This window comes from Fistularia commersonii, chromosome 4 (assembly GCF_037954325.1).
Source record: "Fistularia commersonii isolate RoL2024-O1a breed Wild chromosome 4, RoL_Fcom_v1.0, whole genome shotgun sequence".
NCBI lineage: Eukaryota > Metazoa > Chordata > Actinopteri > Syngnathiformes > Fistulariidae > Fistularia > Fistularia commersonii.
The window spans coordinates 8,511,811-8,525,267 of NC_141287.1; the positions used below are offsets into that span (position 1 = coordinate 8,511,811).

General features: G+C 41.8%; 1 protein-coding gene across 8 annotated transcripts in view; it reads right to left on the bottom strand.

Moving 5' to 3' along the window:
- LOC147234560 (phospholipid-transporting ATPase IH-like) overlaps positions 1-5,953 on the bottom strand; it is a 36,023-nt gene extending 30,070 nt beyond the window's left edge. For 4 of the 8 annotated variants that reach the window (XM_086145088.1, XM_086145087.1, XM_086145086.1 and 1 more), the window contains exon 1: positions 5,523-5,952. In XM_086145088.1, coding sequence (XP_086001214.1) covers positions 5,523-5,561 — 39 coding nt within the window. In that variant the 5' untranslated portion in view covers positions 5,562-5,952. Of the gene's footprint in view, positions 1-5,522 lie in introns of all 8 variants that reach the window. The other 4 variants (XM_086145091.1, XM_086145093.1, XM_086145090.1 and 1 more) reach the window with 1 other exon arrangement.
- Between the last annotated feature and the right edge of the window lie 7,504 nt (positions 5,954-13,457).

Below are 13,457 nucleotides of genomic sequence, written 5' to 3' on the forward strand. Positions count from 1 at the left end.
TTAAAAACTGTTTGAAAGCAAATCATTCAATGTGCCAGCATGGCTGTTTTCTCTGATAGAAACACACAACCGCAGGCAAAGCTCAGCCTTCACACAACTCCAGTGTGTTGTTGTCACCTCAGTCAGAGAGCCAGGGCCCATGTCCAAGGGGGGCAGCAGACAGAAAAAGACTAACCTTAACCATTTGTAGAGGTGAGGTAATGAACGCTAACCGTTATCTTACAGGTTTGCATTTCAACACTGGCCAAAGTGCTCAAGGGCCTGTTTACAGTTGGCTTTACAATATATGTGTGACTGGCCCACTGGGCGACCGCCAACACAACTGCAACTGAAACCCTGTATTCAGATTTAGTGACTTTTTTTAGAAGGTCACCCCCCCCCCCCCACCCCCCCATACACACACGTGTTGCCAGCTTTCTTTAATAGCCGCACAGAGTTTGCTATTGGGGAGTCGGCATGAGCTTTTTCTTGTTGCATCAGAGCAGGTTGGCATTTACGCCACAGAGGATTCATTGCCAATGCATCCCAAACAGCTAGTAGATTAAGTAAGGTTCTCACAATTAGTTAGTTAGTTAGTCCTCTTGCAGGAAATGCGTAGAGCCAACCGTGGCTACCAGGTTTCTCCATTGGGGTCTGTCGTTGGCAAGTTGCCGTGCCTGTGCCAGGCTCACACCGCAGGCCCTGAGGTCTTGGGCCACAACATCAAGCCAGCGGGTGCGGGGGGCACCTCTGGGTCTTCTCCATCCGGCTAGCTGGGGATTAAAGGCCAAGATGGAGCTTGTGGGGTGTTCGGCAGGCAAGCGGATGATGTGGCCATACCAACGAACTCGCCGCATTGCTGCGAGGCGAGATGCTGGGGGCTGCTGGGTTCGATCCCTTAGGGTCTTGTTTGTGACATGCTGGGTCCAGCTGATGCCTTCTAATGTCCTCAGGGCCCTGGAGTCAAATCCATCAAGCCTGGCTGCCAGCGTGTTGTTCAGCGGCCAGGTTTCGGAGCCATAGAGGAGGACAGAGATGACTGAGGCATTGTAGACCCGGAGCTTTGTCACCCGGGATATGTGCCGGTGTCGCCACAATGGTCTCCACAGGGACTGCATGACTGACGCCGCAAGGGCACGGCGCCGGTCAATCTCAACTTTGAGATCTCCGGTGTTTGATAGGGTTGAGCCGAGGTACTTGAAGGAGGCGACAAAGTGGACAGGGGTGCCGTCGAAGAGGAGTGGTGGTGGATCAGGTCCCTCTCCTATATGCATAAGCTTGGTTTTTGGCCAGCTTATCTTCAGGCCGAGTTTCCTGGACTCCTCATCAAAAACATGGAGGGCTTCGCTTCGTTCTCACAATACCAGAATTTAAATATTTGTAACTGTGGATTTACAAAGTCACACAACGTTCCTCCTCTGACACAATAAGATAAAAAAGACCAGTTACAGAAAGTAACGTAATGTATTGATACTTTGATCTAATTCAGAAGTTCTTTTTGCACACACACACACACACACACACACACACACACACGTGTGTATATATATATATATATATATATATATATATATATATATATGTACACATACAACAGTTGTCAAATTTCAATGCTACCCAGACAAGGCATAGTACTTTTCCTTAAACATTTGACCTTTAAATGTATTATTTCAACACTTTTAAAAAATTTGTTTTTTTTTTGCATGTTCTGTGATTGTTTCCCAAGTGCTTGCTGATTTCTCTTGAAATGTTGCAGGATATCATGCACTTTCTGGTGATTCTTAAGGGCTTGTTTAAAGACTGAAAGGCTAAATACTTTTACATTAAATGAGCGTGGAAAAGTTAATTAATTCAAGAATGACTGGAAAATTAGCAAAAATAATGTTACCAATACCTAGAAAATATTTAGTGTAGTGTATATATATATATATATATATATATATATATATACACACACAGATACACATCAGCCAGTCTTCTTTTCCTGCACTTTCTAAAAGAACAGCCACCTTTTGATCATACAAACACGTCTGACCTTTATCTTTTATCAGTTCAGTTTGAGAGGGTTGTAGGCAGAAATAACAGCAACATATTGGTAGATTAGATACAGACTAGCAGGAGCGTAAAGGAGGACAGAAATAAATCAATATGTGGAGAGGGGAGAAGAGTGGTGACAATGCTGATGCATATTTTAAAACATTATCACGAGAGTCTGTTTGGAGAGGTGAGCTTTTCAAGGAAGGACAGATTGAAGCGGGAATGTGTCAGGTATTTTTAATATGACCAACACTCACATATGTCAGTAATCATCTAATCCCCACCATGACCCCATGCCGTTCCCACACATTGTGCCTGACTGAAGCATCACGCCATCGCTATTATTAACATACAGTAAAAGGGCACCAAAGAGAAGGCTGTGGACACACGACGCAGAAACTGACACACTGGCACACATGGATCTCCTCAAACCATAGGAAGTTATTTTACAGATGAATCTAATTATAAATGAAATCTCTTCCTGCCACATTCATGAGTACAAGCACACACACACGCTCACTTACTATACTATCTGCACTGCATCTTTGCAGGATGGAAGCTTTGCCTTCTGATGCTGGTAAACTGGAAACTGTTTTAGAGATCTCTGTCATTCCGCAAGAAATGTCCCATTTGAAGTGGTTATATTGAAAAACACATGACTGGTGTTGGATGACAAGCCAAAAAAAGTATATATAGTATGATAATTTGAAGTATCATTTAAGTTTTCATTCAGTCAGTGCCTGGTTGTTTTTTTCCTAATGTCAAGATAAATTGCTGATGGTGATGTAGACCTTAGGAAAAATTACATTGGAGTTTTTTAGTTCAATGTACACAGCTGATTTGTGGTTTATTTAAAATGTTTGAAGCATAACAATGCATAGACTACACCACTGACTGTGGCCCACAGTTGAGATTGCCATTAAAGACATTGAAAACAGAGTCATATTATTCTTAAAACAATGCGAAATGATAACCTTCATCACATGAAAGGACCATTTATTCAGTAAATGTTTTAATGTGAACCCAGTCTTGCCTCCTGGGCCTGGTATGTCCATGCTGCCAGTGTTGTCCACGATTCTCTAACTGACATGTGATTAGATATTTAAAATTATGTGACATATATCAGAACCATTAAACTGAGTTCTTCTAATGGAGGCAACTCAATATGTGCATTAAAATAAAACATCTATAACATCATCAGCCTCTTTTTTTTTTTTTGAGATCATCACAATTAATGGTTCCTAGCTGAAATACATGGCTATTCAAAGTCCTTTGACCCTACTGCCTTGCTCTATACCATTACAAAGAGCATTTCTGATTTATGACAAATGTTTGGTTAACTTGCAATTTTAGACAAAGGGCTTATAAGCTCCCTCATTCCCGACCACCCTGGCCTGGAATCAAGAGGGGTGTGGGCAAACAATCAAATCAGGAGTCCAGCTACCAGCGGCTGAGCCCAGCAGCCAAAAGTGCCCTAAAGTATAAATAATCAGGTGCTATTTAAACTATTTAAATAACCGTGCATTTACTTTACTGTCATATTAATTATTTCCAGAGGCTTTAAATCTCAACTACAGTTGGTGCTGATTGAATTTGACTCATCGGGTAAAGACTCATTGTTTGGCTCCAACACAGCCAGGAAAAGAGGGGCATCCTATTGTTATGACACTGTGAAGGGTTTTGTCTCGTGTGCAGCCATTGTTTGAGCTAATAATGACATTTAGCTGTATAAATTATCCAACATTCTTTACACAGATTGTACAGAACACCACTCCGCAAAATGTATTTAAAGCATAAATAAGCTCAAATTAGCTAAAAAGAAAAGTCCCAGAATGTGAATTATTGATCAGTTGTTTTCAATGGGGCTTATTTTGCTCGCAGAGAAGCACTAATATCACAGAAGGAACATGCAAACTCCACACAGAGGACAACGGTGGCCTCAGTCCAAAATCAGTCATGGCACCTGCATAACCCTGCTGCACTAAGTCATTTTCAGATCAAATCAGATCAGAGTGACACTAGCATAACATGAGACAGGCCTCAATTTAGCATTAGGAAGATATTATTTAAATGTTAGAAACACATCGGCGATAGCTGTCACAAAATCAAATACTTGCGTAAGATATCCTGACCTTGATATAACAACCATCTTTCATTCAAATATCTATGCGTCCAGCGATGAAAGTAAATACAATATAATAGAGAAATTGATCTCATTTGAACTGATGCAAGTGTATTGCATCATCCACTTTATTAGTAGTGCGAAGCTAATTATCAAGCACATGTTACTGGTTATGTCTACAGAAGCAAGATGATCATTTGATTAGCGAGCACAATTTAATTTTCACTGCGCTCTCCATCCAGGGGAAAGGGTTAGACATCCCGCTCGTAATGTGCTTATCAACCGCTCATCACCCGTTAATCATGTTTGTTCCTTCACGTGACCCCATTAGGTTACGCAAAGGTTGCAGAACATGGGGTGTGTATCTAATGACCCCATCATCTACCGTTCCTGACCTCTGGTTCTGACTTGCATTGGCTTTAGCGGTGCTCTTTTGCTGCTGCACCGGGCATTATGCAAACATGCTCGTGCGTATGCACACGTGCACGTGCACAACCTGACACTTCTTTAAAGTGGCTTGGCGAACCCGAAACAATTACGCGGACACACATGGAGCAATTTTCCCACCTGTGCCGGGGTTAAGGTCAGCTGTTAGTTCAGGCTGTACACAGATGCATTAATAGTCTGAGGATGCCCTGGCTGATTAAGATCACCTGTCACACTTGGTCCTGCTCCCTACTTCCCCTTCTTTTCCCTATTATTTAATACACCCACCAAGCAGCTGCTGTTTGTCTGAGTAGATAATGAACCAGCACCAGCCTGTTCAGAGCCTAGGAACCTGATCTACAATCTCTTTCATCATTATGTGGAAAGAAAAAAAAAAGAAAACAAAAACACTGGGATGGCCTTGCGGGGCTGTTATTGGAGCTGAGAGTGCCCGATCCAAACTGTGCAAGTTATCCGTCCACCTAACTTATTTCAGTAGTGACAAGTGTGTTTGTTAAAAATGTACAAATTAAGAAATGACACTTGCAGGATGCACAAGGCTTCCGAAGTCTTGCATGGCAGCCTAATTTCTTTAGAATGAACGCATGCTGCAGCTCGCTGGAGCAACTTAAGCGGGACAGCCAAGTTAGTTTCCTATCCACACTCTCACCACCCATCACTGCATCTGTACCCACTGGCAAATTCCCCACTGAGCTCCACAAAAAAAAACAAAAAAAAACCACCATGGAGCCACCAAGTCGGTGGCCTGCCAATGCAGATCCAGTGAAATGTTTGCCTCCGCGCGCATCAACAAGAATATATGAGACGAACGCATGCAAAACAACCCAACCCAACAACAACACATTGGGCACGCATCGCATAGTGTGTGCATTTGTGTGTGTTTTGTGCAGAAACGGAGCCACAGTTGGAGCACATTGACAGACAGGGGGGCCCTTACGTATCTGCTGATGATATTCCGGAGCAGGCTGAAATCCATCCTTCGATCAGCTCCGGCGGCGACTTCACCGTGCAACCGAGACGTTCGGTTCTCCTTGGGTTTCCGTCGGCGCTACCTTATGTAGATCTTTCCACCAGTATCCATCTCTCACCGCCGCCGTGTCCGTGGTAGCGAGGAGCAAAGCGCTCTCCTAGTCGGCTGTCCTGATTTTCATGGCATCCCTGGGAAGAGCCGTGCAGCGACCGAGCGATCACAACGACCCGCACGCCGCCGGCTTCATCTCCCGGGGAAGTTCACCGCCAACAGCCCGCCAAATCTATGGAAAGTTGTTGTTTTTCCTCTCCCTCCTCTTCCTCTTCTTCTTCGGACGTCTTCGTTCGTTCAACAACTGAGATCTTGCATAAGACGGCCCCTCATGGAGACTGGCCGTCCTGCTCGGTGCTCCGGCGGTGGCCCTCGATGGAGCGTCCTCAGCGCTCAGCCGTCAGATGACTGCGCTGCGCATGCGCACCGGAGGGGGCTCGTCATCTCCGCACGCTCTTCTAATATGAGTTTATACAAATAACACCAGTCCGGAATTCAACGCAATAAGGATATAGTAAGCGTTCAGATGTTTGATCTGCTTTGAACCCTACATTTAACCTCTGGGGCGTTTTAGGTAAATATGTGGATTGTTTTAAGTGCCAGGTTCGCCTTTGCAATTGTCTGTAGGTTCAACAAACCTCAAATAAAATCCACCTTAACTATGTCATCACCCCACGTTCTCAGCAGCTACAATTTCCCATGCAAGTTGCACATGAATCATGTTAAACTGAGTAAAATCACACAGTACAACACTTTGGGATCCAAACTTTTGAAGAGCGAGGGATGATGCGGAACTCAGCTCACTGTTAGGGCATTGCACTGCAAACAAACCTGGGAACAGATTATCAAGTACAAATCATCAGGCCTTAAGAAATAGAAGGCAATAAAACATGTGATCCAGAATCCTCTAAGAAAGACTAAAGAAATAGGGCATCCAGCCTGAATTTTATGTTGTTTTAGGACCAGTCACAGAATATGAATCCTTAAATAGTATTGCTCCATCTTCATCAAGGGGTTCCCCGCTCCACTGGGAGCAGGATGACTGGCTGTCATGCCTGTTCCAGACGTTTCATTCAATTAGCGCAGACACTATTAATAATGCATAGGGGCCTTATACTTCCAGCTCTGACCTAGTAAGGCCTGATGCTGTTGTTTATCTCCCTCAAGGCCTCAGGGCACTTTATGGAGTTGAATAATGAGGCTGCCACAACGAACAAAAGCAACACCATTGTCTTGATAGGCTGTGCAAGTAATATGAATATGTTTTATTTTTTCATGATCATATTTTAGCGCTTACAGGAACTTCACAAATGACCCTTATTACCCATTTCTGACATAGTAAAGGATTTATTAGAATACCACAATGCATGTATAATCATTTCAGAAGGAGGGCATACAATAATGCTGATTACTTAGTTACTCCTTAAATGTTAAAAATGACTTTCAAACCATCTCATGGACTATTTGCGTGTGGTCTAGACTGAATATTGACTTCGGAATAATAGCTGTTGAATCTTGAAAAGTGAAGTTCCATCTTTTGGCATTTCGTATTGTTTGGATCCAAAGTTTTGATTACATTCCAAACAGAAAATCAGATTTTCTTTCTCCTGAGTCCATTAGCCGTCATTTCATGAAATCATGTTTGTACTCAGCCTGCTGGCAGTAAAGTCCTTTTTTTCCCCCCATTTCTTCCTTTCTTTTGTCTTTTTTGAGGACAAGCAGAGAAACCCTGTCCATATAATGTTTCTTTGTGTCATCATTTGGCAACAATCTGCTATTTCAGATTGCTGCACTAATCAAATAGCTTCTGATACTTTATACGAGATAAGACCGCTTAGGTCATCCATTTTCTAAACACTTGTATTAAACAAAATTGGGCAAAAATCTGCAAGCCATTGTTTTCATAATCTTTTCATTATTTGTTATACAGGATACAGTTTGGCAGTCTAAAACATCACACCCATCTTTATCCCAGGGTCCTAAATAAACAAAAAATTTTCAAGCGTGCTTTAAATATGGGCCATGCATATTCAATTACCACTATCAGTGGCTTTTATATGATCCTTTGTTAAGTTAGAGTTTTGATTACACAGTGCATATACCTAAATAAAGCAGAGCCCTCTGTGAGCACTACACTCATTGTTGACTTTGGTAAACAAGAAGCAGGTTCATCGGTGTATTTCTGCTCAGAGAGCCTGTTATAAGAACATCCTTGCATACAGATGTGATCATTCCTTACAAATAGCAACCTCACTCCATGAATTGTTAAACACCAGAAATGACTTTTTTTTAGATTGTGATTGCCCACCATAAGAATGCTAGTTGTCTCAAATGTAAAAGGCCCCATTGAGCCGAGGATTATTTGTGATCCTTAAGGAGGTTGTTGTTGTTTCATGATCAGCCGACTTGCCAGCTATCAGCATATTCAGTGGATCCTGTCCGATACACATACTTTATTTGCGATTCATTTTAGTGTCTATTGCAGCTAAAGGGTGTTTTTTTCAAGGAGGGGAGGTATTTTTTTTTTAGAAATTAATCAATTTCTGGGTGGAATTGTCTCTGTGGATACATCGAATCACACCACAGTTAATACACCCAACAGGGGACATGCATTTGTTTGTCATTCTGTATTTGTAATTTGAAACATTGCCAGTCACAGTATATTTCATGTAATTGCACTGTAAATCCTGATGGTGAGTTTGATAACTAGTCTTAGCATTTTGTTAAGCAGTGAGGAAATCCAAGAGGTTACATGATGGTTAAACAGAAACAGAACGAAACAGAAAAAAAGGAACGCAAGAAAAGATGCTGTAAACTCAGATCAATGCTGCCATCTAGTTGCCATAAAGGGGAGTCACATTGCTTACGTCAAAAAACGTAACATTATCACGTTTCCTCCAAGACTCAGGTAATTTGGCTGCTAACTAATTACTTTGATTAGTTACAATTGAAGTTCGTTTGCATGCACAAGTTGACACTGAATCACAAATCACAAAAGGACAAATTAAGAGGATGTGACAATTAAGCCCACAGTGGTTTATATGGGGATTAATGATGATGATGATAATAATAATACAAATACCAATACTACCACTGCTACTACCACTAATAATAATAACGATAATTGCTTAAACAGCTGTATTTAGCTGTTGATTGTACTAAAATGAATTAATTTTTTGGGGGGAGTGTGAGGGATTTCTTGAGTGATTTGTCAAGGAATAAATGTCTGTCTTTTAACATGACCGGCTTGTGGATTTATGTATGACCTCTTGACTCATGTCAGAGGTTACTTATGTACCTACATCGTGCATGAGTATGATTGTGAGAATAAGCTGCAGGATAGTGGTCCCTCTCTGAGCAAAGATAATAGGTGTGTTTGTGTCTCTGGTGATGTTCATGTGCATAGCATGCCTTCTCTCTCCATGCCCAGTCCGGGTGCCAAGAGAGAGGCTTAAACCTGCGTCTGGAGATGGGAGCTGTGGAGATCCCAGGGAGCGGATGCTTGGCACCGTGAAATAGGATTCGGGGAGGACCGAAGCAATGAAGCGAGAGGGAGAAGAGTAACTGCCAAGTCCTCTCTGTAGATTTGGTGCCCCCCTCCTCACCCCTTAAACATATTCACGTATACACACACACATACACACACACACACACACACATACACACGTGGAGAGGGGGATAAAAAGGACGGGGGGTGGATGGAATGGAAGAGAAAGAAGAAACAGAGAGATGAGTATAATAAGAAGAACAGTGTATAGAGCACTAACATAGTGCCGTCACAGAAGCAGCGACCTGAACATGTGTTCCCTAACTCCTACAACTTACTAATCCTGCCAGGGCTTTACCAGGTGCTTCCTGCCTATTGCCTACCTGTGTGTGAGTGTATGTGTATTGCAATGCCTATACCGGCAACATCATGTGTGTTTGTCCTTTACAGTTTCCAGCGTGCACATTGTCTACATCATCTGCTGAGTGACAGACAGAGGTTGTCAAGAAACAGAAGGGAGGAGAATGGAAATGATGAGGCGGGGCAACTCACATGGCTGTCAAAGCAGGTGATTGATTTTACGCCCCCTGTTATCGAGGCCAGCAGCCACAAGGACCCCTAACCCCCTCCTCTCCCTTCCCCCTCCCCCGTCTGGCACACACAGACACATTACCAGCAGCTCAATTCCCAGAAAATAGGCCTATCAAGTATCATCTCCCTCTCTCTCTCTCTCTCTCTCTGTATGTGTGTGTGTCTGTCTCTCTGTGTCTCTGGTCATAACAAATATCTCATCAGCATAGCATGCTTTGGGTTCAGGGGGGAGACACAGTAGGGGAAAGGGAATGATAGGTGGCTTATTTATCTTGTCTCTAACAAGCGACAGTCATACACAAGGATGGTATGGGTACCGAGATTGTTCAAGGGAGGCAGGATATAGATGAAGCTAAGTGAAAGGTTCTCTGTTTCATATTTCAACTCTCGTAGACTTGTTGAATTCCGATGTGACAATAACATCAAGTGCTAAAGTTGCCACTGTTTGAAGGCAGATTGTTGCAAATATTGTTCCAATGTGAAAAAATTAGTACACAGAGTGGAGATGTGAGAGAATTTTAAAAACAAATTTGAGGAGCCCTTGCATTGTTCTCCTACTTCGCTTTCTCCCCTCCTTTGCATCTCCTCCCTTTTCATGGCTCATGTGCCATGCCTTCTCAAGACCACTCTTGTGTGATTTCCTCCATTTTTTTCAATTTTTTACAAAAGACTTGTGCAATTTTGCCATTACTCATATTATTGCTGGTGGCTGCTAACAGAGTCTTGGCTCCATTCCTCGGGGGTAATTGGAAGCTGCAGGTGTGAGAGGGCCCATTAGCATACACAAATCTTGCACAGCATCAGCTTGAGCCCTAATGGCAGCTTGAAAATACATCTATCGTGCTAATGCTGAAAAGATGGATGTGTACTGTAGTTACACCACTGCGACCAGTCAGAAAAATGTGGTACCCTGCAGTGTGAGCTTTTCCACTCTTTTCTCAAAGTGAGTCCCAAAGTGTGTATTTTTGTGTGTACACCTGACAGGAGCAACACAAAGTAGTACATGCCATGCAAAGATCTCTTACCAAGTGTCCTGCTGTCCCCATTAAGTCAGAGAACAAATTCTTCATTTCATCTTCCAGAGTCAGCATGTGCATCGTTCTCATGGCATTTTGAGATCCTGGACTTTCTGAAGGTGATCAAGTAAACCTTGAGACTTTTAAAAAGCAGCTTCCGGTTTAAGAGGATTCAGACGTGGCTCTCAACATGACGTCAACCTCTGCCCAGCGGCATGGCCTACATGTTTTAGGTGATCGTGTAACATTTGATACATATCAAATTTTCCAAATCTATCTATCTATCTATCTATCTATCTATCTATCTATCTATCTATCTATCTATCTATCTATCTATCTATCTATCTATCTATCTATCTATCTATCTATCTATCTATCTATCTCTTACTAAAATTAACTTTATTAATTTGCAACAAATGCAAAAGTGGTGACAATGATCAAACAAAAGTTTGACTGTAAGATATGGTTTCATATTGTTTGATATGACCTCTACTAAAACCTCCTGCACCTCTACTATCAAGTCAGAGGTCCTTCAGTATATTGTTAAATAGTGCTATCCATTAGCCTAGGTTGACATTTGCACCATAGTTTTATATATAAGTCCTAATGGCATTTTGAAAACGCTGTGTAAATACAACAATCTCTGGAAAATCAAAGACTGCTTTATCTGTCTAGTTTTCTGTTATTTATCAATTAATCAAAATATTTAAAATACCATATCCATCGTTCATATAAATAATTTAAGAATATATATATACTTATTAATTTTTTTAACTTAAATTTGACTTGAATTTCCAATTATTTAACATATTTCAAGCCTGTAAATACTTTGTCATTCAAAGGTCTTTATCAGAGAAATCTATATTGTGTATCTCTATAGTGATTCCAAGGGGATATTCCTTGCCCAGTGTAAGTGCCTCCATCAAGTTTTTCTTATAAATCCCTGTAATTTTCCATTATCTCTCTGACCAACAGACAAGGCACATCAAAAACATAACCCAAGATAAAAGGAGAAACCTGAGAATCCCGTGTATCTAAACAGATGGAAACACCCTGTCAAGCCTTGGCTCGGCTCTTTATTTGTAACTAGGAATTCTTACAGTAAATTTGTAGAGGCACACACACACACACACACACACACACACACACACACACACACACACACACACACACACAACACGCAGTGCATATGATAATGTGTACATGTGGGGTTTCTTTTTGAATTTCTTTTCAGTTCTACTGGTTTTTATATATTGCATTGAGTCTGAGAGTTATTGATCGATTATCAAATCAAGGGTTTTCTGCAGGTTTAATCTTTTAATCATTTAATGAATTTAATGTTCTTTTTAATGTCACTTCAAACAAATTGAATGTCCATGTTCAAATGCAGATATTTAGAATTCTGTCAATACTTTACATCTGGAATAAATTTCTTTCTCTGTCAAAGTTTGAGCTGGAAGATCATTGTATTAACTTTATTTAAACAATGCATATGTTGATGCTTTTATTTTTCTATTTGGGTGACTGCACACACATTAAGAAGTTGCTGTCTGCTATTCATCTAAGACAAGGGAGGGCAAACTTTTTGACAATCGGGCCACAATGGATTCTAAAATTTGACAGGGGTTGGACCACAAACAGATGGATGGAGTGAATGTGTACATAGAAAGAATACAAACACGTGTGAAAAGCCATTACATGAATGGATTCTGCCTTTTAACCCTTGCTGAAACAGTATTCAACAAATAAGAAATATTTTGTCAATTTTAATTGGTGATTGATTTTGAAGAGATAGAGATTTCATGAAAAAAAAGTCAACATTTCTCTGAATACAATTTTTCTATATCCCTGATGTGTTTTACAACTTAACCAATCATAAATATAGTATGTGGAAAAGTAATGTTCTGAAAACACGACATGCGATGAAATGCGATAAAGGAACCAGCCATGTGTGCAGCTCATCACATGGTGCTGGAGACATGACAGAGTAATGTTAGATGGAATTGGGGTGCTTGTGTTTTGTACATGCATGTGGGTCCTGTTCCTGTCCTGGCTGACAATTATGGGATTTGCAATGGAGAGCAGTGTATGTGTATGTGTATGTGTGTGTGTGTGTGTGTGTGTATATGTATGTGTGTGTGTGTGTGTGTGTGTGTGTATGTGTATGTGTATGTGTGTATGTGTGTGTGTGTGTGTGTGTGTGTATGTGTGTGTGTGTGTGTGTGTGTGTGTGTGTGTGTGTGTGTGTGTGTGTGTATGTGTGTGTGGAGAGGGTGGGTCAAGGTTACCACACTCAGATCATAATCACTGTGTCTCCCCAGTGATCTCCCTCTGATAGAAGTGTCTGTCAAACAGAAAAACCATTGCCGTTCGAGAAGGGTTTTCTTTGGCTGTGGATTGTCTGATGTGATCCTGTGTGCCATGAATCACCATATCTGACACCGAATACAACAATTTTGTTTATTTTGTTTCGAATAACAAATGAGTAGATTTATGCTTTACGGAAGTGAAATATGTCTGTCACCTCCCCTCCCTGCCTCCAGATGGTCCCTGTGGAGGGAGGGTGATTATCTGGCCCATCTGAGCCAGGGAACCTGAGAGTGTTGATGTTGGGTGGGCAGTGTGGTGCCACGCCAAGCCTCCTTTCCCCAGGAGCCTGAACACGATCCCCTTTACCTGCCCCCTGTCTCTTGTCCTCGCCCTCCCTCCTCCACCTCGCCATCGGCTAGACTTACCGCTACTCCCTCTCCTCCCCCT